Raw genomic sequence first — 27,988 nt, 5'->3', positions numbered from 1 at the left:
GTCTAACAAGATGACAAAAAGATTATGTAAAATAGGATTCTGGCACCATCTGGTGGCAGTACCCTGCAACAGCAGGTTCTTTTTTTTCTTTTTTTTTTTTTTTTTTTTTTAAGATTAATTCACTCATTCATTCATTTACCAGCTATCTAATAGGCATCTACTGGGCATGGCACAACACAAATTTTTAAATCTTTCTTGGAAAACAGGAAATAAAAGAAAGTATAGTATCTAAAATAGTATAGTATCTAAACCTGTTTTATTTATTTATTTATTTATTAATTATTTTATTTATTTATTTTTTTCCCCCAAAGCCCCAGCAGATAGTTGTAGGTCATAGCTACACATCCTTCTAGTTGCTGTATGTGGGACGCGGCCTCAGCATGGCCGGAGAAGCTGTGCTTGGGTGCGCGCCAGGGATCGAACCCGGGCCGCCAGCAGTGGAGCATGCGCACTTAACCGCTAAGCCACGGGGCCGGCCCTCTAAACCTGTTTTAGATACTATACTATACACAGTATACATACTATGTATAGTATATATCTGTACTATAACCTGTTTTAGATACTATTACAAGGAAAAAAATCTACAGTTAAATTTATAACTATCAGAATGTAAGAATCTCTTATTTAGAAGTTAGCTTAAAGTATCTATGCCCCTAGAACTCTAGTGTATTGGTAAATCAATACCCCTAGCGTATTGGTAAACGTAGTCTATCGAGTCACCAGATCAGGACCAGTAAGCACACCAATGCAGTTTTCCAGGAAAGGAACCGTGGCGGCCTTAACATGTCCGCAAATTCTTGACACTCTTTCAAAGCGTAGAGTCTAATTTCTCTTTCCTTGAATGTGGACTAGACTTAATGACTGGCTTCTAATGAAGAGAATGTGGCAGAAGTAATGGTGTGCACCTTCTGCAGCTAAATCTTCAAAGGCACTGCCACTTCCATTGCGCCTTCCTTCGGATCACTCACCCTGGGGGAAGTCAGCCATTGTGTCATGAGGAGACTCAAGCAGGCTGTGGAGAAACTGTTTGGGGAGGAACTGTGACCTCCTGCCACCAACCAGTACCAACTTGCCAGTCATGTGAGTGAGCCCCCTGGGAAACAGCCTCCAGTCCCCCCAAGCCTTCAGATACCACATCCCTTGCCAATACTGCTGAGCTAAGCCACTCCCAAAGAGACCAAAATAAATGTTTATTGTTGTTTTAAGCCACTTAGTTTTGGAGTAATGCAATGATATATAACTAATACAACAACCTATTACTTCATAGAACCAAATTTTATCTACAGCAGGAAGTAAAAATTGCTCACTTCAGTTTAATACTATAATTTTCCCACATTAATAAAATTCCAAATTTTCTTTCCTAATATACTAAAGTAGTGATCCTTTTTGAATTCCTCCAAATTGTTTCACATTATTTCAAAATATTCATCACTTTCTAGTTGGAAGAAAACAGCAACCTAGGCAGACTTCAATCAGCAAGGATTTTTTTGAACATCTTCCTTTTGATGTATTGTACGAGTAGGGTACATCAAAACAACTGTGCTAGGTACTGACTGGAGAACCATGCCCCTGAGGTACTTATCATTTAATGTAGATTAATATTCATTAAATAATTTATGTTTTTTACTAAATTTTTTCCCGTGGCTCTGAAGGTTATAGGTCAGTAGAAGGTTTGAGAGTTTCTCCTTTACCTCTGTGAGAGATCCACAAGCCACACCACCATGCAGGGCTTCATCCAAAGCAGAAAGGGTTGTAGATAAGAATGCTGGTGAGAGAGCAGCAGACCTTTGTGTCTTTATCCCATAAGCCTGAACAAGAAAAAGATTAAGTTCTTTTCAACCTTCATATCTATTCAAAAACATAAACCAACTCTAAACCTCCAAATTTTAGCAGCTAGAACTCCAATCCATCTTTTTTTCCTCTATTATTTATTTGTTCGACAAATATTTACTCTGTGTCAGGAACTTGGGGATATGATATAACCGACAGAGCCCCTGACCTCACAGTACTTATAGTCAACCAGGGACTATGAAATTAGGACTAGAAACTGTGCAATTACAATACAGTTAATAAGAGAGATCGTGATAGGGAAAGCGGAGACATAGAGACAGTGTACCTGATCTGCATTTTGTGATTCAGGAAGGCTTCATGGAAGATCAGGACATCTAAGCTAAAATCTGAAACAGCTGTTAGACAGGCAAAGGAAATGTGCATGTTCCTGCCAAAGAGACAGAATGTACAAAGAAAGGTCAAGAAGCAAGAAAGAGAGGAAATGGAAGCTAACAAAAAATAAAGAGTTTTTTAGAATGGTTGAAAGATGGAGTGTGTTTGTGGTGTGGCAAGCAATGAGGCTGGAGAAAACAAGCAGGGACCAAATCCTGAAGAGCCGTGTTGAAGTTTGGACTTTATGCTGAGAGCAGCGAGGAGCGACGTGATCAAGTTACCATTTCAAACCGAGGTTGGTTTGCGAGGAATAGCTTGAAGGTAGGTGTGGTAGACTGATCCCCCCAAAAGAAATCCACATCACATCCTTAGAACCTGTGAATGTTAATCTGATTTGGAAAAAGGCTCTTTGCAGCTCTGATTAATACGATTACACGTCCACTAGCAACGTATAAGAACACTTACCTCTCTACAACCTCTAACATTAAAAATTACTACTATTTTATTAAGTTGCCCAAATAAACTGAGGTCAAACCACAGAACTGTAATAATTCATTCATTCAACAAATATTGAGTGCCTACTGCATGCCATAAACTATGATAAGCTCTGGGCATACAGTGGTAAACCAAACAGACATAGTTTCTGCCTACTTAAAGTTTACAATTTAATAAATCTATGTCTCAAATCCAAGGGTCCTCTGCCTTTGTGAGGATGTAGGAAGACCAGCATATTAATATTTACGAGCCATAAATGTGCCCACTCTTGTCTCATCTCACCTATTGAATTCTTAGATCAGTGAAACCATGGATTACCACAGATTTTTTTAAGGCTATATTCAGGCACATGAAATAGCTAGAAAAGCTACAGTAAAAGGCATATGCTTTGCATTTGATTTAGAAATACCAGAATATTGTCTACAATCTATCAAGCAACATGGGTGGGTGTGGGGACACTTTATCAAACATGTAAAGGCAGCCCAATCTGTTAACATTAAAGTACTTCCTTTGCAACTATAAGTGTCATTACTAGAATAATAGATTTGGTGACTCAAAAAAATAATAAAATGAACCAACAGAACAAGACTTCAGAAGTAACAGTATGTACATCAATGAAACAAAGAGGAATATTGTGATATGACACTCCACCAGTTTTTCTTCTACTTTGGTGGTTGTTTCTTCTCAGACTCGTCATTGTCTAATCTGTTTTTAAATGTTGGCTTCACTCAGGACTTGTCTTGGGTAATACTTACCTTCTTCCTGTACATACTTCCTAGGCAATGACTCATCCATTCTCGTGGCTTTGACCATCATATTTACACCAATGACTCCCAAATGCATACTTCTAATGCAGACCTCTGCATCAAGCTGCAGTCCATGTATTTAACTGCCTTCTCCACATTTCCACTCAGTGCTTCACAAGCACCTTCAATTAGACAAGTACTAACTGAATTCATGACCCGCCTCCCTCAAACCTGATCCTCTCCCAGTATTCCTTATCTCAGGAAATGCTACCACCCAGTTTCTCAAAGCAAAAATCAAGACATCATCTCTGACACCTTCCTGTCCCTCATCAGCACCCACAGCCAAACAATCACTAAATCCTACTCATTCTACCCCCTAAATATCACTCATGTTAATTGACATTACATCATCTGCATTAACACCACACTGATAATCCATGTCACAATCACTTCCTGTCTGGAATACAGTAATAGATACATAACCAGTCTTCATGAATATCTTTTTGATCCTTTTCAATCATTTTCCTACGTTCAAGACTGAATTTTTAAAAACACACGTTAGATTATACCCTTTTATGATTTCTCATTGCTCTCAGAATAAAGTCCAAAATCCTTAACATAGTCTGTGGGCCCTAGTGACCTGACTCCTGCTTACTTCCCTGGCTTCATCTCTCGCCACTCTCTTCCCCAATGTTATGTTCCATTCACACCAGCCTGGGTGCATTACCATACAAGCACCGTTCTCCTTCTCTTCACCCGGCCTTTGCATTCATTCCTCCCACTGCCTGTGAACTCTTCCCACTCACCTCCCTTCCCAACCCCTCTGCCTATCTCTCTCCTATTCATCCTTCAGGTTTCAGCTTAAGTGTCACTTCCTTGAGGGATCCCTTCCTGACCTCTCAAGTAATGTCCTCTGTTATTAACTTTCAAAGCTCATTGTATTCTTCCTTCATAGGACTTATCACCACTACAATTAACTAGTTATTTATGTTATTCTTTGTTTAATGTCTGACTTCTCCCACTAGACAGTAAGCTAGATGAGGGCAGGAACCTTATCAATCTTGTTCACTACAATATCCCCAGTACCTGACAAAGTACCTGAAACATGGCTGGCACTCAATAAATATTGGTTAAAGGAATAAATGATTGAATAAATGAACAAATAAATTAAAAAAAAGTCTTGCTTGAAGGAACGAACTAAGGCTAAGCCAATGTTGAAGGCAAGACTCAAAGCTAAAGAATGCTACAAGAGTGAATATACAACAAAGGAGAAGGATGACTTCTTGAATTGGCATTTGGAATGGTATTGAAAGTGGTGATGGAAGTGGAGACTAAAGTTGAATTTTCTGCCCACACTTTCTTATTTAATTACCTAAATGGAAATATGCCATAGATATTGACCAAGTAGAATGACAGATGGTCAAATGAAAAGGTTTTCTTGGTGTTTTACAACCTTCAAAATAGTAATAATTTGAACCTCGTCACAGAATCATCGCATGCTATTTTAACCCTCTAACTTCTCCCATAAAACAAAGTGAGCTGTTCAAAGCTAGAGATCAATGCAAAAGCTAAGACCAATGCCCATCTCTAACTCTGATTCTAATTCTTCTGACTATTCTGCCTGTAAGGTATTTTCCTTAGACCACAAGCTAAATCTGAACAAAAGAAAATACTTTATCTGTTCATTGTTTCAGAAGTATTAAATGACTCTAACATTCCTTCCTTCCTCCTTCATAGAATTACACCCTACTATACTATAATGGTTACCAAACTTCAATATGAGATAGTAAGGTAAGTAATTTACAGTTCACATAAATAAATACATTTGCAAAGCACTGAACAGACTTTTAGGCAACTCTTACTCTGGGAAAACAAGGTCTTTTCCACCATGCACATAACCCACATTTTGAAAAGCTAAAGTCATGAGACAGAAAGTATGAAAAAGAGTATAACTTGATGAGGGCTTGTTATAAAAGACTTTAACTCTTCTCAAGAGTGAGGATAAATTTTTAAGTATTATTTATTCAGTTAATAAGCAAGTCCAATATGTGTACTTCACGATGTAGAGTAAATGATGGTGGTAAAAGTTAGTATTATATTAAGAGTATATTATAATTTAACCATGAGGTCCGCAAATCCTACCCAAACAACAAAAGAGAAAGATAACCTTTTGAAATATCACTATCAACAGCTAACATCATTAAAAACAGCTACCGAGAAAAAACTTCCTGTTGCCCCCTAATTCCCACAGTTAGGAACTGTCTCCCATGAGCTTATAAGCTACATAAAATTTTCATGTACCTTCTCATTAGAGAACTAACTCTATTATGATGTGAGGGTTGATATTTTTGATGTACTGATCTCTATTTTTGCTTTTGCCTCCTCCCAAACAAATTTTAAATGAGATAAAGAATCATTTCAAAATAAAAATCATAATCAAATCAAAAAATATATATATACCGTTTGCATCTGTGGGGCACAGGCCCTGCTGACCATACACAGAAGTTCATGGACACCTCGATAACTAAGGCCAGTCATTTTCATAAGCTCCAGCGGGGAAAGACATAAAAAGTCCTAAAGAGACATAAAGAGATCATTCTAAATATATATGTGCAATAAAGATACTGGAATTAAAAAGAAAATTTCAATTGATACTGTTCACATGCGGAAAAAAGTGAAATTTAACGCAGATCAAAGATTTATGTGTTCCTTATAGTATTCTCCCCCTAAATATGCATTAACTAAAAGACATGATGATAGTCTTACATTGTAATTAACCAACTTAGTTGGCACATACCAGAGGACACACCATGTGACATCACCTAGCAGCAGCATCCAATCCAGGTGTATATACTACACATGCACCTCAAAAAGTTTGGGCAGTAATAGATGCCCAGGAAGTGTCAGATTGAAATGAGTTTCTTCCTAAACTATGAGATCATTCAGAGGAAGTATTTGATAATTGAGAGAGAATAAAATGGACTATGGAATGAAACGTTAAATTTCATACTTTTAGGAGCGTTTCAAAGTATGAACATGAGGCTTACTAACTGTATAACAGAGGAACCAAAGATATCGTTATTGCACACAAAGCAATTTTTTAAAAACTGCAGCATGCTCTGAAAGTCTGTCTTATTAAGGATTAAATCCTAAAATAAAACCTTAAATCTTATTTAATCTCTTAAGAGGGATTTGCTTCCCTATTGTACTGAAAAAATATCTGCTCTATACATTTCTCTCAACCCATTAATAGGAAAACGATCCTAACTATTAATTCCTCTTGCTTTTAAGAGAAATTATCCATTTTGAATATCACCTCCTCATTTCAGTCACATTTCTCATGTAACTACAAAATTTCTTTTAAGCAGATAAAACTTCTCTAGAATCCCAAATAAACGGCACAGGTGTACTTCACCTCATTCCATGAGCATTCTCCTCCTCCAAAATACAAAAACACCGTATTTGGATAAATGAAATCACATTTGGAAATACAACCTAAGTGGCTTGTTATTTAAAATTAGCCTATGGAGAAGCACCATCATTTATCTTTTTTTTTAAATAAATCTAAGCTTTCAAAATTCAACTATTAGCTACTTAAGGCTTACTTAAGAGTTAATTTGCTAAATTTAATTTGTTAAATTAAAGAGTTAATTTAAAATTAATTTGCACTTAGTTTCTCATTGAGAAAAACTAAATACATTTTACCTGACAGGTAACAACATGATGTCTGCTCAGACGATCACACAGCTCTTGTGATAAACCCACTCGTCTCAGTTTCTTGCTACCCATGCCTCCAGATGCAGAAAAAAAAGAACCTTGAAAAAACATCAGAAAATAGCATAAGTGATAGTAGATGGGCTATCCAAAACATTCTACCAATTAAAAAGTCTTCAAACTTCTCCATATGCAAAATGAAGTGTATAGTATTTAAAATATTACTGATAAAATAAAGGAAGGCTATAGAATCTTCCTAAATGTTTTAAATAGGAGAGACAATTATTTGTCAAACTTGCACACAGAAAAACAAGGCAACATAAGAATGTGCATTTCACACAATTCTTTGATACTTACTGCATGAATATAATAACACCACTTCACATTTGTATGGCATCTTAAGATTTTCAATGCATTTATAAAGTTTATTTGGATGTTTAATTAACCTTCAAGGCATATTTCCAAACAGCACTCCTAATGAGTATTTACTTTCATTCCACTCTAACGATCAGTTTATTGAGCACCTACCAGTTACCAGCACAGTTTCAAAGCTGTACATAAATTATCATATTTAATCTTCTCAACAGCCCTATACCGAAGGTTGATTATTGGTCCCATTTTTACATATGAGAAACTAAAGCCTGGAAAGGTTAGCTATTCCAGTATCACCAGGAAAAGTAAATGGTGGATTCAGAATCTGAACCCAGCAAGTCTGACTCTGAAGCCTATCCTCTTACCCATTATACTCTACAAGTCCATAATCATATTTAACCTCTCCTTTTTTCTATGAGTCAGAACAAACCTCTGAATCAAATGAGATTTTATTATTCCAGGTGTTATTTACAAATCGAAATTGTTTTTTATTATACTAGCTGCTCACATTCCCACATACAATTAAATTTCACTCTTGTGGAACCTCCCTAGGGCTAAAGGAGGCTCATGAAATGTTTGCCTTCAGAGGGTTAGAACAGAATCACTGTGAGTCCCTTAATAATGCATGCAAAGGAGAGGCAGTGTATCTCACTCACTCGGGTAGCAAAATATCCTCTGGATAAGCAGAAATAGGAACTCTTCATTGTCCCAGGGGATAAAGCAATATAATTATCAGAAAAGGAGTAACATTGGAACAAAAATATACACTAAGAATGTACATATTTGTTTCCAATACCGTGGCCCAAATTTCTATTTAACATCTAAATCCTCTCAAATTGAAACACGCTCTCTCTCTCTCACACACACACACCTCCCACAAACACAAAATGCATCCCTCTCACTTCTCTCAATAGGATTTGTCAGTATTGATTTCTGTTTCCTCAAAAGAAAGTTTACCAAGTGACATTTGCTCTATCATTGCCTAGTGTCTTTAGAGATCAGGTAGTTCCAGGTAATGACACCATTTAGACAGATAAATTCATTCAAAAAGGAGAACTGTTAACGCCAAACCATCTGGAATTTAACAATGACCAACTCTGCTCTCTCTGCCCTATTGGGCCACTCCCATCACTTGCCTGGTCTGTTGCATACTGCCTCTGGTCACTCCCTGCCCCACCAAAAAAAATCCATTCATTTGTTCCTTCCACTGTCACTTAAGTGCACACTCTGCTGAGCTCTGGGATACAAGAATCATTTAAGCCTATTCCCTCCCCTTTGGGAACTCACAGCAAAAGATTAAAAGAAATGTATACACAAATAATTAGAGTCATGCAATAAGTAGTGTCATAGTATTTAAATGTGCTAAGGATGTAGACAGGAAGACGCACCAAATTGGCCTGCAAAAGTCAGGTCAGTGCCACAATCCCGCCAGATTACTAAAACGTTGCTCAATTCTGTCACTCACATCCTTTAAAACTGCCCATCAAACCATTAGACCACAGGATAAATTCCACACTCCTTAGGATCCCATAAAGACCCTTTAAAAATTGGTCCCACACTTCCCTCTCATTCATACATCGGTTTGCAAAGACAGATCCTGGCCTTCCTGGCAGTTACTTCGCCTCTCAGTGTTAGTTTCCTCACCTGTAAAAACAAAGGTAATTCACATATCTACTTCACAGGAACGTAGTGAAGGTTAAAGGATTTGGATGGTGCCTGGTACACAGCGCTCACGGTTAACGATCATTATCAATTCATTCAGCAAAACATCATTTGCACCTCACACATGACCTGCTCTCCAGCCACAACAGTATATTCGTAGGTTATGCACGCGCTATCCTGCCTCCATGACTTTACTCCACAAAGCCTTCTCTCAACTCAGTCTCTTGCTCTCCAACGTTCTCATCACATCTTGTACATATTTGCTCGATCATCTTATTAACGTATTACCACGGCTTGCATGTTTGTTTCTCCCACCTGAGACTGAGTTCCTGCTCTGTGTGTGTCTGTGTGTGTGCGCGTGTGTGTGTACGCGCGCGCGCCCAAATATAGGGGGTAAGGAAAGATATTCAACCCTGGAGATTGAATACTCTCAACAAGAAAAGTCCTCATGTTAGATGTTCAATGAAAACTGTTAAGTAACAATAAGAGCTCATATTTACTGAGCCCTTATTACGTGCCAGACACTGTTCCAAGCGCTTCGGATGTTTTACCCCATTTTACAGATTAAGAATACTAAGGCATTGAGTTGGAAAACTTGCGCAAAGTCTAACAGCTAGCATATGGTGGAGTCCGCATTCGAACGCAGGGATCTGACTCCAGATTCCAGGCTATTAACTACCTCTCTTTGAACACCACCTGAAGTGGGGCAGACCCTAAACTTCCCCTAATTACGGGCTCCCCTGCCTAGCAAGGGGAGGAGGGGGTAAGCATCAAGAGGCGAAAACATCGCCCCATAACCCCCTAAAAAGAGCTTTTTCCAACAACGAGCAGTTTCCAAGCATCCCCCACAAAAGCAGGCCAGAAGCCCCCAGATCCGCGGCGGGGCTCTGGTTGAGATCCCTACCGGCCTAAGTGGGCGTGGCCTGCACCCAAGAGTGACTCTCCTCTCCCCCGATATCAATACCCACGGGCCCAGGGAGCGAGCGGGAAACAATGAGCGCACCCCACTTCCCCACAACTGCCCCCCACAGGAAACTTTCCAGTACCGGGTCTGCAGCATCCAACTTTCAAAGTTTTCCCCACCCCTCACACAGTTCCCCGCGGAAAGCTCTGCGGGGCAACAAACGGAGTGCTGGTTGGGTCGTCACCCTGGAAAAATACCCAATCAGAGGTAGGCAAAGGCCCAGGTCGGTTCCGCTGCTTGCTGGGAATTGTAGTTTACACTCTATAATAAATCTGTGAGTTCAGGTCAGTTTCTCAATGCAGTAGTTAATCAAAATCCGGTGGAGGAACATCAGCAAGCAGAGTAGGAAGCAAGGAAAAACTTTGCTTGGAAATTTCTCTTTTATTTCTTTTGTCACTACATTTAAAAATTGCTTAATGAACCCGAGAGGCATGTTAATTTTCTGGGAATAGATGAGAATCCACCTACCATAGAAGAGGTTTTGAAAAAGAGCTTTTGATTTGTTTCGGTTTGCTTTTTTCACCATCTTTTGGTGGTGAAATAGTTTAGTAAATGCTGAATGAAATTTCTCAAACTGAAAACACATAATGGGGAAACGTGAGACTCTGTAGTTGAAGAACACGAAGGAAATCAAATAAAAGGGTCGGTAATAAAAGCAGCTGTGATGAGGAAACCTAGTAAGCCGTTACTTTAAGAGTCGATTTCAGATTATTATATTTGCGAAAAGCTCTTGCTCATTCTTTGCTCTCATCTTCCCTTTGCCTACCTCTCATAATTTAGCCCACTATATCCTAATTATTGACCTCACCCCTCACCAGACTGTGAGCTCCTTGAGGACAGGGACCGCGACTTATTCAGCTTCTAACGTAGGGCCTAGCACACTGTTCAATTAACGGTTGTCAGGTAAATGAGCAAATAAATGGAGTTAAGTAGAAGAAAAATGGGCATTCAGTACGTAGGGTTCTGGGATTATAAGAGAGCCCACGTGGATAGAATAATAATGGAGGAGGATCCAGGTCTCCTTGCTCTGGGTATCCCCAGGACCTGGCAAAAGTTGGTGCTCAGTAAACGCTGACTTCAAAGGCTAGAGAGAAAAGAGAGCGGAAGAAAAAAAATCAAAGGACACATCTATTCTCGCCAAACGCACAACGTAAAGTGTTGAGTAGAGGAGCTGTCAAAACCTATAGGGACGGTCCTTAGCAAGGTAACTGATTTACTCCTTCCGAGCATCCTAGCTTTCTCCAGTCCAAAGGGGTGGCGTCACGCGACGTAAACTAATATGGCGCTTCATTTGCATCTTCTCTCCATTGACCAATAGGAGTAGCCGCCGTCAGTCGTCATTCCCTCCCTCCCCCGCAACCTCCCGAATGGGATGTCACCTGACTCGGCTCAAACATGGCTGCGGTGGAAGCTCAGTTGCTTTGGGCGCCGGGAGCAGGTGAGTGTATGGCACCCTAGAGAGGGTGGAAGCGCTCTCCACGACCCCTGTAAGGGAGCGTCCCTGCGCCCCAACCCCCACCGCCCTCCAGTTCTGACACAGATTCACCTCCTGATCTTCAATCGTCTGCCTTCAGAGAGCGCTCCAACTAGGGAGGTCCCTACTGAATTTCTCATCCTTAAGGAGGCGACGACTTGGGGATTTGGAGCCGGACTGTGCATAAAGTCCAGGAGGAAATACGGAAGTGGAGTTATGGGTCTGCGCCCCGGGCTAATACGACGATTAATGTTAATTAAATATTGGTTGCTCCTTGAGCGATGAGATCTACCCCTTGGGGAATGTGAACTTCTCAAAAAGAGATAGTAACATGTCAAATAAAAGTTACAACGATAGTTAGGAAAGTAAGTCCCGCCTTTCCCAGTCGGGCTAGTAGTTGCTTGTTTGTTTAATTATAGCTCCTTCTGTTTCTTCTCACTCTGGTGGACATGGTTTCTAGGAGATGCTCCACGAATTAGAAAATTGACGATGTGTTCTGCGTAATTCATCTCTTTCTATCTCCCTGCACTCTGTGCTGGGAAAATGCATCATCCATTTGGAAAAGAGGAAACTGCTTCCCAGAAGCAGCTTTTTGGATTTTTCTGTGAGTGCCTTCGAAGAGGAGAATGGGAGCTGGCACAGGCATGTGTACCTCAGCTACACGAGGCACAAGGGGATATCCCACAGAAAGTGGAAGATATACTTCAGGCGCTGGTCGTGTGTCCAAATCAGCTAAGGTAAGAGAGCTCTCTTCCTGCCAGACAGTCACAGGGCAGGAGAGACAAGGTTCGATATTTGGGCTCTCATCAATGTGCCTCACTCAACTATCCTCTGAAGAATTAGCAGAGACAGTGTATTTCACATGCTCTGAAAATTTACGTCTAAAGTACATGTCTATTACTTAATCAATATTGGCTTTGAATTATCATCTAGAACTGCATTTAAGCCTGGCCAGCAAAATATGCCTGAAACCATCCTTTCTTGTTTATTATCATTAAAGTAAATAGTGGAACTGCATTGAAAAGCATTTTCTTTGACTCCAGAAAAGCAAACCCTGCTCTCTTCTTGCTTATGAAATTGAAGATATTGTTGTAGCTTTAACAAAGGACTGGAAGTGAATTCACTTAAAGCTTTTTATTTTGAAATAATTATAGACTCACAAGAAATGCAAAAATAGGGGCAGGCCTGGTGGCGTAGCAGTTAAGTTTGCCCACCGTTTCAGGGCCCAGTGTTCTCAGGTTCCGATCCCAGGCGCGGACAGATGCACCGCTTGTGGAGCCATGCTGTGGTGGCGTCCCACATAAAGCAGAGGAAGATGGGCGTGGATGTTAGCTCAGGGCCAATCCTCAGCAAAAAGAGGAAGATTGGCAACAGACGTTAGCTCAGGGCTAATCTTCCTCACACACAAGAAAAGACGTGCAAAAATAATACAGAGTACTCTTTCCCCAGCTTCTCCCAATTGTGACATCTCATATAGCTATAGTACAATATCAAAACCAGGAAATCGGCATTGGCATATTACTGTTAACTAGACTACAGACCTTATTCTGTTTTCACCATTTTTTAGTCTGCATTCATTTTTGTATGTAGTTCTATGCAATTTTATCCATGTATAGATTCATGTAACTACTACTATAATCAAGATGCAGAACTGTTCCATCACCACAAAAGAATTAGCTCACTCCCTGAGAATACCTCTTTGTATTTGGACCCCTCCTTGTCTCCTGGCAACCACTGTTCTCTATCTAAATTTTTAATGAAGTTCTTCCTGGCAGTGCTATTAACAACTAATGGTATACAAGTTAAATGTGCTGTCCAGTCTCTCCCTCACTTTTCCTTACTTTGGCAGTTATCTTATATGGTTTAAGTACTGTATTAGCACATGTAGAGTGAAGACTTAGGTGATTCTTTTCTTCCTTTATTTTTTTTTCCTTAAATTTAGATTCTAGGCAGTTACTGTCTCATTTAAATTTCTAACTTCAGGGGCTGGCCCCCGTGGCTTAGCGGTTAAGTGCACGCGCTCTGCTGCTGGTGGCCCGGGGTTCGGATCCCGGGCACGCACTGACACACCGCTTCTCTGGCCATGCTGAGGCCGCGTCCCACATACAGCAACTAGAGGGATGTGCAGCTATGACAAACAAGTATCTACTGGGGCTTTGGGGGGGAAAAATAAATAAATAAAGTCTTTAAAAAAAATAAAAAATAAATAAATTTCTAACTTCAAAGAAAGGCTTATAAATTCCTATAATGCTGTTTTAGCATGTAGTTAAAAATAAACTTTTATCAAGTTCCTTTTTTTCCTTAATACTACTTGATTCAGTTTCTATTTTCAAGAATATACCTTAGATAGCTTTGCTTTTATGGTTTTCTATGTAATATTATTTTGTTTAAAAATAATAAAGACTAAATAGGCAGATGGAGATAGGATTCAGACTTTTTTTTTTCTTTTTATTAAATGAAAGCTGCCAGCTCTGTCTTGCTTCTGGTTTTATTGATCTGTCATATATATATTTGAAAGTTTCTCATTAGGACAGTGACATGCCTGTTCAGGTTTTAAACAGACTGAGCAGTGAAATCTAAATCTTGGATCACAAAAGAGAAAAGGCTAGTAGAAACTCTTTGTTTAGAAATTCTTTCTTTTGACATTTTTCAGATGTGGACAGGATATCAACCCTCAAAGATTAGCCTGGGTCTGGCTTCTGATACTGGAAAAATGGTTGGGGGAAAAGGTAAGTAGGTTTATATCTCAGATTTTCTCCTGAGGTGGAACTGAGAAGAACTTGGGAGTAATTATGAGATTTCCCTTCTGCCTGTTACTTCCTCTATTATGAGGTTTGTCATATTCCTCTCTCAGAATTGACAGTGAGAATGGCTTAAATTTTATTGCTGTCTCCTTACCTGAATTCATTAATTCACTACCATACATTGGCATGTAATACTGTTTGAGGTGATACCATTTTGTTAAATGCCACTGTGTGTCTTGTGCCTGAACAGAACTTTGCAGGACTCAGTGATAGTGACAAGTAGCAAATAAAGCATGAACCTCATAATTCTCAAGTAATGGAGAATGAGCTGAGCTGAAACCTGGTTCTTTTAACTAGCCCAGTACAATGAAATCTAATAGATTTAAACCTCATTAAATAATAATTTAATAACTCATATAAATTGAACTAAAAGTTACCAAATATAAGAAACAAAATAAATTAATAGTAAAAGAAAACTTGTAAGGAAGTGCTTTTTTTTAAAAGAAAAATTTCCATTAAAAGCCTTTTTAGAAGTATGTGATAATTATCAGATAATTGATATCTATTAAAGAAATTTCTCTGAGGCAATTCTGTATTAAACCTAAGACTTTAAGATTTAAGTGAGAAACCTCTGACTCAAAAGAGAAATGGCTGGCCCCAAGTCACACCATAAAGTTAGTTGGTGGAACTAGAGCTGGAACCAAGATCTTCTGACTTCGAGTCCCCAGGGCTCTGCTTTTTCCACCTCAACGTTATTTTTAGCCTTCATGGACTTAAAAGTAAGAAACCAAAAATTCTGTTTTGAAAATGTCTATAATTGAGCCTAATTTTCTTCTTTATTCCCCTCAATCATCAGAATTTTGTCTTTAGTTGTGTTTTGCCTGAGACTTACCCTTATCCACACAGATGTCAAAAAGTAACAGAAATTACTAATCTAAATGTAGCTCTTATTCAGAGATAATTGATAATTATCAAATTCTCATAGATAATTTGCCAATTATCTAGCAAAGAGAAATGGCAAAAAGACTAGCAGGAGAGGGAAGAAAGAGAAGGAAAATAGAAAAATAATCAACCCCAGGGTGATTAAGAGTTGGCTATAGTTTCAGATCTAAAAGAGAAAAGTTGAGCTAAAATATTCAATAGTATCTACAAAGAGAAGAAGAAAAATATGTCTTGTGTTCCTGACTAAGGATCTTTCCAGTACAAACATGGAATTTGTCAAGCCAGATGAACTTTCCCCTCAATAGAGGGTATTTGCTTACTTTATGGCTGATTGTTTTCTTGTTTTCTGGACAGTTGCTCAACCAGACCAGGCGGTGGATTTCACTTCCCTGGCTCTTTAGCACAAGACTGAGAGTCGTTCTTGTTTTTCCCAGCACCAAAGATCATTTGGTCCTTAAAGCTCCAGTGCGTCAGTTGTTTAAACAATTGCAGGAATGTTTTAAACTTTATACAAGGACCCTGGAGAATTTTAAAACTTTGTATAAAGGATCAAGACTTCAAACGTATTCTTACAGTAGTTCTACAAGGCCAGTCTTTATCCTGGAGTGACCCTCATCTTGTAGGCCTTGTCTTGCTTCCTTGCTGGCTGGCTGTCCTTTTCCAGTCTTCCACCTTCTGCCTAAAGCTTGCTTTTTAATTATTAGTTAAAACTGATTCCATTTTTCCTTTCCTTCTTTCATTCCTGCCTTCTGCCTTTTTATTTTGTAGTGAGTTATCTCTACATGTGTAAGCATGTGAGCAAAGATTAACTGCAGAGGTGTTCGCTGCCATGCTGCTTCTAATAGAGGAAAACTGGAAACAACTTGCACGTCCACAATACAGGACTAGTTAATAAGTGGAATATCTAATATTTACAATATCTATTTTTAAAATACCATGCCACTATTAAAATTATGTGGTAAATGAATTTTCAATGATGGTGGAAGAATGCCCATACTCTACTATGTGAGAAAAAAAACAGTAAACAGTACATTTGGTAACGCATCTGTAGAAAATGGTCTGAATGTCCTTAGACCACAGTATTAATGGTAGTTCTCTTTCAGTGGGAAGATCTCGGGGCGGGGGGGTGTTGTGTGTATCTTCGTTTGCCTTTTTGTATATTCTAATTTTTCTACATTGAACATGCTTTGCTTTTATAGTAAGAAAGTCTGTGCTTAGAAACATTGAGCCATTCTTGCCTGTTTTAGAAATGTTAGTCATTTATGACCCGGCGTGTGCTTAAAGTAATTTCATCAGTAAAATAAATATAAGCTAATCAGTCTTTAGGATTCTAGATGAAAGTCCTAAAATCTTAACCAGACTTGTTCTTTTATTAAAGGCCTGCTATCTGGCCTTATCTATTCCTTCCTCTTAGTTCTCAAGAGAAGGACTAACCTTCAGCTTCCCAGCATGAATTTTCTCCACCAACTTCCAATCACTAGCATCATACAAGCATTTAGATGGCATAGGTTCATTAGGGAAGGGCATGGTAAGAAGAAACAGGATTTTGGACCAAGAACATACTAGATCATGTTAGCCTCTGATGTGATGAGTGGCACATGAATAAAGTAAGTGTAGTTTTGGTTCCTCACACACACACAATCCTGCAGGTGCTTCTTGCCTTGAGTTAGGAGACTGTTCAATAAAACCCATCTCCTGGAAGCTTTAACCAGCTGCATGACTTGCAGATGTCTCTAATTTAAAGCAAGGTTTGTCAGGGTTACTCTCAGACTTTAATCTTTATATTTGTGTCCGGAGAAAGGGAGACTATAATTTTAGTTTTAAGGACCAGCTGAGGGGAAGTGATCGTGAGACAAGCAAGTACAGGAAGAATCAGAGCCTTTTTCTTCCTTTCTACATTATCCTTCTCTGATGGCGTGTCTCATTAACAAATACTGGGATCACTTTTTCCTTTTCATGCTTGAAATAATTGGAAAATACTTCCTAACCATTTCATCTTTAGTAAAGGTTATTTTTTAAAATAGATACTTATGCCACAGGTTTGTTTGATTTAGAGATTAAATGAGATTTTAAAAATATGTGAAAATATGGCACACAGTACCTGGCACATAATAAGTGTTCAATAAACGTTAGATCTCTTTCTCTTTACTTTTATTTTCCAACTGATAATGAATACTGAAAACAGAGGTTTGGACCAAAAGGGGATCACGTGGGCCATTCCTTCCCAGGCTTACCCATAACTGGGCATTTTGGACACTGTAAGGGAGATTCTTGGAGAAAGACTTTAAGTGACAGAAAAAAATCACATGAAATGAGCAAACCTTGGAGTTTGAGGCTGATCAGAGTGGGATTTAAGTGTTAGTATTTAAGAGGAGTTTGCATCCGAGTTTAGCTGTTTTCATTTATAAAGAATAGTATCTGAAAACATATCCAGGAATTTAATGGTTAAAAGTACTATATGCTAGAGAAACAGCAGAAATAAAACTAACTGGAAATATTTACTTGTAATTTGTTGACTAAAGTATATGCCTAATCTCTATGCTTCCTTCTTATGATCCTTCTAGAAGTTACTCCCAACTATTCTCCGGAGAAAGCTTGAGTTTCTTTTATTGTCAGAAGACCTCCCAGGTGACATTCCAGAGGACATCCTCAAGGTGAGAGAGGGCCCTAGAGCCATCCGCCCAGGGTTACAGTCACTCAGCAAGCTCTGCTTCCAGGGAGCCACCAGAAACGGGTCGCCAAATGTTGGCTATACTCTGTCCTCAGGCAAGACCAGGCTAGGTAGAGGCCCCTCTGAGGGGAGTTTAGAGTTAAGGTAACCTTATCTGATTTTTAGAATTCCTAGAGGTGGATTGTCCAGAAATACTAAGTATAGCTGGGGATTAAAGATTTCTTTCATTTCATGTAAAAGGAATACATTACTTGGATTTAAACTAGGTGTTTGACTTTTTCACCGGTATTTGGTAGGGAATGTAAAGGGAGAAAGGAACTAGTATTTCTTGACTACTTCTTCTAGAACAGGGGCACTGAATATGTTATAGGTATTCCTCACAACAACCTTCTGCGGGCAGATTCAAACTAAGTCTTAACTATCTATACTTAGTGCCTGAGGTATGCTCTAAGGCTCAATACTTATTTTCCTCATGACCTTGCCACCAGCTAATTAAAGACATATTTACAGTAGGATTTAAAGTAGGGACTTCACTGTAATAGGTCAAGAACTCATGGTCCTGTGACCATCTTGGGGGCAGTTAATGAAGAAGCATCCCTGAGTGCCATCCACGAACATGGTGCTCAAGTGTGTGAAATCACGTACTTCGCCATCCCCTTTCCCTCTACTCCCACCCTGCAAACAAATTATAGGCTATAGAGGTTCTTGCCTTAAGGGCTTACAGTCTAGTTGGGGAGAATGACTAATACACACGTGAGACAATTATGTACTAAACCATATGGTACTAATTTTCAGTACACTGAAAGCCCAATAAAGAGGGAGAGTTGTGCGGGTTGGAGGTATTGGGGAAGGCTTTATGGAACGATAAGGATTGAGCTATACCGTGAAGCATGGCTAGGATTTAGATCAAGGTTAAAAATTGGTAATGTTCTTTTAAAAATTGAATTTAAATGCCTTGAGATGGGCATGTTTTATGCCATTTGTCACCTGCTTGGTCTGTGAGTCTGCAGTCCCTGATTTAGGTTGACAGTGCACATTTTGGAGGCAATGGCTGGGGGTGTAGGCAGGGGTGGGGACTAGCTTGAGCATGGAGGCCTTGGGCGATTGAGTTAATCTCTCTTTGCCTCAATATCCTTGTTTGAGGATATCCTCAAAATGAGGCTAATAATAGTGTCTTCCTCTTAAGGTTACCATGAGGATTAATTTGATTTTTCTGTGTAAAGAGGCTGGCACATGGTAATTATTACAGAAGTGTTTGCTGCTGCTGCTATTATATATATACTCACATGCATGTATATACTGAAAAGAGGAAAACATCAAGGCGTACAAATGATAACATTCTAGATGTGCTCACCACCCATCCCCCTCTTCATCCTCTATTTAGGAGCTCTGTGAGTTCTTAGCACAAGATGCAGTAGGCCCCGGGCTTGACGGAAATCAGAGGCGTGAAAGCTGGACCCCTCGGCTCAGCTCAGAAGCTGTCTCTGTGCTCTGGGATCTTCTGAGGCAGACTCCCCAGCCAGCACAGGCCCTGCTGGAGCTCCTCCTTAGAGAGGACGATGGCACTGGCCTCTGTGGCTGGCCTCTGCAGAAGGCACTGGTGGACCTCATTCGAAAAGCACTGCGAACTTTACAGGGCCCTGCTGCTGGGCCCCCTGGGATAGTAGATGCCATCTACGGATCCCTGCGGACTCTGCGTTGCCCTGCCGAGCCACTCGGGGTTGAGCTGCGTCTCCTGTGTGAGGAACTACTGGAGGCCTGCAGGACTGAGGGGAGTCCACTGCAGGAGGAACGGATGCTCAGCTGCCTGCTGCCCAGGGCTGGACGGGGCCTGGTATCCCTGTATGGCCATATCTATGCAGAGAAGGCCACAGAAAAGTCACCGAAGGCCACACCCTCGGGAAAAGGTGTGTTCCCTTTGCTGCTTCTCCTTATGTGTTGGTAATTCCACTATGCCCGACCTCTCTGAAGTCCCTCTAGGCTGATGCCTTCCATGTTGCTCAGGAAATCTAATGGGAGAGGCTAAGCAAAAGTGGGTAAGATGTGCTTTTGTAAAAGCACAGATTTTGTAGTCCAAGATGAAGTGATGGAAAAAAGTAATAAAGTAGTACCAATAGCAGGAAAGAGCTTTTCTGAAGCTACTGAGAGAAGTAAAGAGTCTTTAAGGTAGAAGTGTAGAAAACCTGGTTTAAGTTTTTTGTTTGTGTTTTTTTTGGTGAGGAAGATTGGCCCTGAGCTAACATCAGTTGCCAGTCTTCCTATTTTTGTGCCTGAGGAAGGCTGTCCCTGAGCTAACATCTGTGCCAATCTTCCTCTATTTTGTGTGTGGGACACCACCACAGCATGGTTTGATGAGTGGTGTGTAGGTCCACACCCAGGATCTGAACCCAGAAACCCTGGGCTACCAAAGCAGAGTGCATGAACTCAACTACTACGCCACCGTGCCAGCCCCTGATTTAAGTTTTTAAAAGAGTGCACTCTCACATCAGTTGGTGTTTCAAATGGGCTTTAGATTAGGAAAGAAGAGCTCCTGGTTCCCCAGTAACCCTTTCTGGTTTGATTTTCAGTCTCACCGGATCATCTAGATCCTGAACGGGCAATGCTGGCCCTGTTCTCCAATCCTGACCCAGCCCAGGCTTGGAAATTGGTCTATTTCTACTGCCTGAGCAACAGCAAGCACTTCCTCGAGCAGATCCTGGTAAGTCAAACTTAATTACTCTCCATCACAGAAGTACCCAGGGATTCTTTCTAGGCTTTTTCATTCCTCATTTCTCTCCCACTCCTTTATCCAACACAGAGCAGTTTAATTAGTGGTGAGTCATTTGGTTCTGGCCATCCACAGTGCCAGGGGAAAGAGGCCTCTGAGAATCAGTATCTTTCAGAATTAGAACTGCAGTCCTTTTATATCAGTCCCTCAGCAGGAACTAAAATGTTGGATGTGTGTGAGCTTTCCGAAGGGTATGAGGAAGAAAAGACAGTGGCAACAATATGTTGCCTAGCTGATGGGGAAATTGAATTACTCTGCCTTCTTCCAGATTGCAGGTGAGCTTCAGCCTAATTCAACAGATAGCTGTTAACCTCATTCTGTGTGCCATGTACTGTGCCAGGATCTGGGGTTACAACAGAAGTCGGTCCTTGCCTTCAGGGAGCTTATAGCCTAGTGTTTTCTGAACTGTTTTAATTCAACTGGCCCCGTCTGTCATTGTCAGAAATCTCCCTGCTATACTAAAAAGGCTTCTTAGGCTAATGAGCAGCCAGCTGGACTCATTCTTGCTAGTCCACGTAGCTGCCATAGCAGCCTCCTTTGGCTTACAGGTGACAGCACTAACACTGTTGAAAGAGGAAGACTTCCCAAGTCTTGGCTGCCTACTAGATAGAGAATTCAGGCCTCTCAGTCGACTGCTCGTGCTCCTGGGCTGGACACATTGCCAGAGCCTAGCCGCAGCCAAGAGGCTACTCCAGACACTCCACAGGACCCAGGTAACTCTCACTCTGCACTCCCAGCTGCACCGGAAGTAAGTGCTGTGGGGCTTTGGGCTCAGGTAGAACACAGGGTCCTGAAGTCGGTCACCATCTTTGACTCCAGGTGCCTGAATCAGCATCTCTTTCTTCTCCCATGTCAACACAGGACCAAGGCTGTGATAAACTCCTCAGGGATGCCTGTGATGGGTTGTGGGCTCACCTGGAGGTCCTGGAGTGGTGTGTTCAGCAGAGCAGGTATGGCCCTGTGCAGACAGCCCCTTCCCGCCACTGGGCACACTTGACCCTCTGCTCTGTGTGTGTGGCCATTTCAAGACGTCTTCCACAGAACATGTTGTGAGTTGGCAAGTGACCAGCAATTAATAATTACTCCAACTATTAAACCAGGAAAGAAATATAAGTGATGATTATCTTCATCATAGCCATAAGGTCATAACTAGAGGATAATTGAAGGATGACAATGATAAAAAAAACAATAGCTCACATTTCCTGAGCACTTACTATATGGGAAGCTTTGCTCTAAGCTCTTTACGTGGATGATTTCACTTAAGCCTCACAGTAATCCTATGGGGTAGATACCAATATTATCCTCATTTTAAAGGTGGGGCAACCAAAGCCCAGAGGTGTTAAATAACATGCCCAAAGTGACCCAGGCCACATTCTGAGCCATGTGTTATCCTGGATCACACTTTTATTCAACAACTGCTTATTGGACTGTGTGCGAGGCCATGTTTCCCTGATAACTTAGCCTTAGGTCTTCCCTACATCTGGGTTCCTATTTTGTTACCCACCTCACCAGCACTTCCTGAAGGAGAGTAGGCAGAGGGGGAAGTAGCGAGGGGCCCTTATTCAAAGTAAAGCCAGAGAAGCTTGTGTCAGTTCTGAGCTGGGAAGAACACAGAAATTGGGAAACTTAATCTGTAGGCCGTTTCTAGTTTTTTTCTACACAAATAGAGCTGACCTGTTGGATGTACTTCCCTGAGGTTGGTCTATCCCAGACCAACTAAAATTTAGTATTTGGGGAAGTGAAACCTGTGGTGTCATGGGCCAGAGAGAAAGAACAGGAGGGAATTGAGATTGGTCTTTCTCAGAGCAATTATATAAACTGCCTCCTTCCTCCCAACTGTCTCTTTCAGCAACCCCATACCAAAGAGAGAGCTCTTGTGTCATTTATATGGTGGAGACAGCCACTCAGTGCTCTACTCTCTCCATCACCTTACAAACCTTCCAGCCCTCAGGGAGGAAGATGTTCTCAAGCTCCTACAGAAGGTGCCAGCCAAGGACCCCCAGCAAGAGCATGGTGAGTTGGTGATGGAGTGACTTGGGCAGGGTTCTCTCTTAGGACAATCTTACACATGTTTCTTCCAGCACAAGATTTATCTAGATGTGAATCTATGAAGATGGGTGGTCCAGCAGGTGCCCTTTAAATTACTGCTGTTTGCTCCAATCAGATTGTAGGATGTAGGGACATTCCTCCCCTTTCTTGGTGTGGTGTAGGGAATCCTATGAGTGCAGTCCCGTAGGAACGCTTGTCCTCATGGAACCATCTCAGGAATGACTAGCATACCCTCCTTCCAGTAAAACAGAATTAGGAACTGTCCTCTGAATTCACCGCATTGTCATTGGCAGTGTTTATGCAAATTCTTGATGAGTGTCTCCATGCTTCATAAACTTTTTCATAGTACATTTTGTGCCTTCCTTCCTTCCCATATCTTCTTCATACTCTCTTGAACAAATAAAGAGGTTTAGAAGAAAGACTTGCCTGAAACAATAGCAAAGCCTTGTTTTAACCTTAGATCTTTGCTTAAAATTCAAATCCCCATTAACAAGCTCTTTTTGCTCTCAAGTCATATCGTAGTGTAGTTGCAATCTGCCACACAGGCCAGGGACACTCACCTGTGAGAGAAACTAATGTTCTCATATGGTAGTAGATAATTCTCAGCCTGGATATTGCTTTGATTTACTTTTAAGAAGGACCTGCCACTAACTGGAAAACCAGTGTTACTACATTCTATTTTTTTTTTCTGGAGAGGTAGGCAACTTGTTTAGCAGATTTCCTAAAGGAACTGGAACTCTCTGTTTTCTACATACAAGTAGAAAAGGCTTCCAAAGAAGTATTTTATATCTGATCCCTGGTGACTCAGGACACACTTAGAATTTTTTTTTTTTAATAATTTTATTTATTTATTTTTCCCCCAAAGCCCCAGTAGATAGTTGTGTGTCATAGTGGCACATCCTTCTAGTTGCTGTATGTGGGACGCGGCCTCAGCATGGCCAGACGAGCAGTGCGTCGGTGCACGCCCGGGATCCAAACCCGGGCCGCCAGTAGCGGAGCGCGCACTTAACTGCTAAGCCGCGGGGCCGGCCCCACACTTAGAATTTGAACGTGGAAAAGGCAAAGAGGAGCAATAATAGGGCGGGGACTAGGGTGAGGCAAGAGAAGCATCTAGGGTACAAAATTGAAGGAGCCACTCGCTCTCAGGGTCACGCAAGTGCTTGCAGGTCCTGGCCCTGGGCGGTAATGCCGTGTAGAGGCCAGGAGCCTAGAGCAATATTGCCCTTCATTTGCTTATTACCCTCACCTTGGCAAGGCTGAGCTTCCTAGAAGTAATCACTAGGGAGCCTATACATGAAGGGGCTTATTGCAACATCATACTAGCAAAGCATCCCTAACTATTGCAATGCCCTGCCCTGCCCTGCCCTAGAGGAATTTGCCTAGGTAAGGGATTCATTCAGTGGGACTATATGCAGCCATCAGAAATTTAGTTTATGAAGAAGCATAATCAAATGCTTGTACTTAATGGATCTCTAAGAAGAAGGAAAATGCAGTAGTATATAGAATGTTATTACATGTCACTTAAACATACACACACACATGCAAAACTATGAAAAGGGTTAAACCAGAATATTACAGTGATTGTGTTTTGCTGGGAGGCTCATGGGTGATTTTTCTTTTTCTTCTTTTTGCTTTACTACATTTAGTGCTTTTTTTTTTTGAGCAGGTTGTGGTTTTGCTATGAAAAGAATTAGGGCCAAATTTAGATGTTTAGAGACGCTGTAAAGATTATGGTGCCCTCCCTTCCTCCTAAAGTTCAAAAAGTTTTTAAATGAGAAATCATAGATTATTGAACAAGTACAAGCAATTTCAGCAGTTTGTGATTTTTCCCCATGATGTCTACTTCAGTGCTTTCTTAAAAATATCAAATTGTTTTGTTGTTGTTGTTGTTGCCTGTGCTCTCATTACTCAGTCTAAACACATTTTAAGCCTGCCTTTTGGATAATGTGGTACTAGGTAGACTAAACATTTACTTTGTTTTAATTTTTTTAAAAAGGAAAAACAACTATTTTAAGATATAGAAGGAAAAGACCTATTAAATAGCCATAAGGGCTATGTCGAACAGACATGGAGAAGGGAGGCTGGTGGGGAAAAACTAAATGGAAGGGACTGAAAGTTGATATTGACCAGAGGAAAAGGCCTGGAAGGGACGGTGATCAAATTGACAGGAAGGAGAAAGGGTGAGAACACTTAGGGACACTTAGGGGACCTAGAAGTACGCCAGCTCTTTGCTTCAGCCGTAGTTGCAGCCCATGCCTGAAAGAACCAGCTCTGAAGTTCTGCCTGTTTCTCTCTATAATTCAGATTCTGCAGATGCCCTGACCCCTGAGCACCTGAGCCAGTGTCAGAACCTGACACTCTACCAGAGCTTCTGTGCCATGAAGTATGCCATCTATGCCCTCTGTGTGAGCTCACACCAGCACTCCCAGTGCCAGGAATGCAAAGACAGTTCCTCTGAGGACCTGGCCTCAGCTGTGGAGCCAGCGAATGACTCTCTCTCCTCCCCAGGTACAGCGCTTCCCTCTCATCCTTGGCAGAAGCTGGTAGCAACCTGTCCCAGTAAGTTCTTTGTGTGAGAGCCCTTTTCCACCAGGATCGGGAGTAGTGGCCTTGGTTGTGTTATGCCCAGGAATAATTTCATCCATTTATCAGCCTCCATGAATCAAAAGGACATGGAGAAAGCCAGTGATTTGCCTAAGTTCTAATGGAGTCTGATCACCTAGTACAGTGTTTTCCAAATGCTTTTTTTTTGACTACAATCCACAATAAAAATAGCATTTCACATCTCACTCCAGTTTGCACCTAGGTATATAATTTGTGTGTTTATATATGTATGTGTATATGTGTATATAAGTGATATATAAACCAAAATGTTTTAAGAAACTATACTTACCTTTCCAAAGGAGCACACCCTTGATTATGTTTCTGTTCTATTTCATTTTTTTAAGTCTAAGTCAATTTCACAGCCTACAGTGTGAAAGATACCAACCTAATGTCCTAACCTCTGGTTTTTAATAAACTTATAATTCCTTAACTTGCCTTCTGTGACTAGTGGTCAGTTCTCTCTCCCTTGTAGCTTTGGAATAGACCTTCACCTCTGAGCATGGTCATTTTTTGACCAGTGAGTATTTCTGAAGAGGTCCAGGTAGCCTGTGATCACCTTTAGTGTAACAATGAGTGAAAATAGAATTGAGGAGTATAGAGTCTCCATGCTGCCTTCATTCTAAGAACTAAAATATGGAGTGCTTCTCAGAGATGAGGAATAATGTAATGTTAAGAAAACAAAAACAAAATAATAAGTGTTCAGTAAGCTGTCCTTTTAGTTAAAGTAGCACAATCTTTCTGCAAATCGTGAAAAGACATGGCCGAATAGTCTCTTATTCTTCTGACTATAACCACAATTCCCTTAGTCATTAAAAAAATAATTAGTTAAAGTTGTGAGAATGTTTGAGTCTGGCAAGTATTGTTTCTAATATTTGCATTTTCTCTCTTTTCTTCTCTTTCTCTGGCCTCTCCTCTTACGCATGCTTATTTAGGTGCTTCACATCTCTTCTCAACATACCTGGCCAGGTGTCAACAGTATCTGTGCAGTATTCCTGACTCTTTGTGCCTGGAACTTCTAGAAAACATCTTCTCATTGCTCCTTATCACCTCTGCCGATCTTCACCCAGAGCCTCACCTGCCTGAGGACTATGCTGAGGATGATGACTTTGAGGGGAAGGGCCCATTGGATTTGGAGTCCCCATCAGAGAGCCCTCAGCACATAGCACAGCGTGAGAGGAAGTCAGAACGTGGTTCCTTGGGAGTCCCCAGGAGCCTTGCTCATACCATTCCAAGCTGTCTGAAGACAGAGCCAAAAGATAGTTTCCCAGGGCCTCAAGGGCACAGCTTTTTGGACCTAAAGCACTTTACTAGTGGTATCAGTGGGTTCCTGGCTGATGAATTTGCAATAGGGGCCTTCCTCAGGCTTCTCCAGGAGCAACTGGATGAGCTCAGCAGCCGCAGCCTCCCTGAAAACCCAAAGCTGCTAGAAGCCCAGAGCTGCTCGGGAAGCAGAGATGGACTGCAGAGCCGCCTGCACCGGTTTTCCCAGGTTCTCTCTGAGGCCCAGTGGAGATACAAGGTGGTAACAAGCAACCAGTGCTCAGGTGAGAGGAGATAGCAGAACTGGTGGGTCCAGAATGTGGGGAGGGAGAAAAAGCCCAGGAATATGGGAGAGCGAGGAGTGCATAGGAGTCACACCATAACTCAGGGCATATCACCATAGCAACCAGTGTCACACCCATGCCTCACAGCCCAGTGCAGATCTTCCCCTACCTGTTACCCCAGGAGGTGGGTCAAATCAAAATTGATCACTCTCTCGTATGACCCGCTGGGTTTGCTGTTTCAGAGGAGCAGCCGTCCCGAAGATACCGGCCTGTTGCCACACAGCACCCCAGTCTCCGCCGGGTTCGTCGGACAAGAAGAAACCAGGCAGGTAATCTGAAGAGCTCTCCCCATGCCTCGTTCCCATGCACCAGGCAAGTGGGATATGGCCACTTGTCTAATATTCTTTAAAATAAAGTACATGGTCCAAACAGACAAACAAAAGTGATCTAAGATCATGCTAGTCCCACTCCCCCAAGGTAACCGTTGTTAATAGTTTCCTTCCAGAAATTTTCCATGCAATCCAAGTATATATGATTTTATATATAGAGGTGCATCATACTGTATATACTATATATATTGAGAACTGTAACTTTTTTTTTTGACTTATATCCTTTTATATATACAGTTGTAGCATACTGTATATTGAAGACTTACTATTTTAAAGGCTACTTAGTATTCCATTGTCATATGTATCCTTTTGTGGACATTTAAATTGTTTCCAGTTTTTTACTATTATAAATAATGCTATAGTAAATAGCCTTGTTCATACGTCTGTGCATACTCGTGTGAGTATATCTATAGGATAAGTCCTTAGCAGTAAAATAGAATTTCAAAAGTATGTAGATATAAAATATAGATATTACCAAATTGCCTAAAAAAAACAGTAGACCAATCTACATTCCCACCAACTGTATATGAGTACCTATTTGCACATACATTCTTCAAAAGCAAATAGTATCAGATTTTTAAAAAATCTTTGCCAACGTGATTAATACAGTAATAGTATATCATTGTTTTAATATTAACTTTTAGTTTAAGACTGAATGTCTTTTCATATATTTATTGGCCACATATTT

General features: G+C 40.8%; 2 protein-coding genes across 9 annotated transcripts in view; one reads left to right on the top strand and one right to left on the bottom strand.

Moving 5' to 3' along the window:
* The window catches only part of RAD51B (RAD51 paralog B), a 648,418-nt gene extending 638,162 nt beyond the window's left edge, over positions 1–10,256 (bottom strand). For 4 of the 7 annotated variants that reach the window (XM_058567172.1, XM_058567177.1, XM_058567176.1 and 1 more), the window contains exons 1-4: positions 9,067–9,134; positions 7,110–7,219; positions 5,865–5,978; positions 1,692–1,808 (exon numbers count right to left, since the gene is read on the bottom strand). In XM_058567172.1, the coding sequence (XP_058423155.1) occupies positions 1,692–1,808; positions 5,865–5,978; positions 7,110–7,193 (315 nt within the window). In that variant the 5' untranslated portion in view covers positions 7,194–7,219; positions 9,067–9,134. Of the gene's footprint in view, positions 1–1,691; positions 1,809–5,864; positions 5,979–7,109; positions 7,220–8,146; positions 8,166–9,066; positions 9,952–10,198 lie in introns of those variants that run through there. The other 3 variants (XM_058567173.1, XM_058567174.1, XM_058567175.1) reach the window with 3 other exon arrangements.
* Positions 10,257–11,497: 1,241 nt separating this feature from the next.
* ZFYVE26 (zinc finger FYVE-type containing 26) overlaps positions 11,498–27,988 on the top strand; it is a 59,148-nt gene continuing 42,657 nt past the window's right edge. The window contains exons 1-12 of one of the 2 annotated variants that reach the window (XM_058567168.1): positions 11,498–11,554; positions 12,051–12,327; positions 14,244–14,319; positions 17,841–17,930; positions 19,332–19,854; positions 20,515–20,645; positions 21,263–21,427; positions 21,576–21,664; positions 22,564–22,727; positions 25,068–25,271; positions 26,300–26,911; positions 27,154–27,240. In XM_058567168.1, coding sequence (XP_058423151.1) covers positions 12,134–12,327; positions 14,244–14,319; positions 17,841–17,930; positions 19,332–19,854; positions 20,515–20,645; positions 21,263–21,427; positions 21,576–21,664; positions 22,564–22,727; positions 25,068–25,271; positions 26,300–26,911; positions 27,154–27,240 — 2,335 coding nt within the window. In that variant the 5' untranslated portion in view covers positions 11,498–11,554; positions 12,051–12,133. Of the gene's footprint in view, positions 11,555–11,584; positions 12,328–14,243; positions 14,320–17,840; positions 17,931–19,331; positions 19,855–20,514; positions 20,646–21,262; positions 21,428–21,575; positions 21,665–22,563; positions 22,728–25,067; positions 25,272–26,299; positions 26,912–27,153; positions 27,241–27,988 lie in introns of those variants that run through there. The other variant, XM_058567167.1, reaches the window with a different exon arrangement.

The sequence above is a fragment of the Diceros bicornis genome, chromosome 24, assembly GCF_020826845.1.
Source record: "Diceros bicornis minor isolate mBicDic1 chromosome 24, mDicBic1.mat.cur, whole genome shotgun sequence".
Lineage (NCBI taxonomy): Eukaryota > Metazoa > Chordata > Mammalia > Perissodactyla > Rhinocerotidae > Diceros > Diceros bicornis.
Note: the sequence above shows the minus strand (reverse complement) of the source record. Positions and strands in the feature narration are given on the sequence as shown.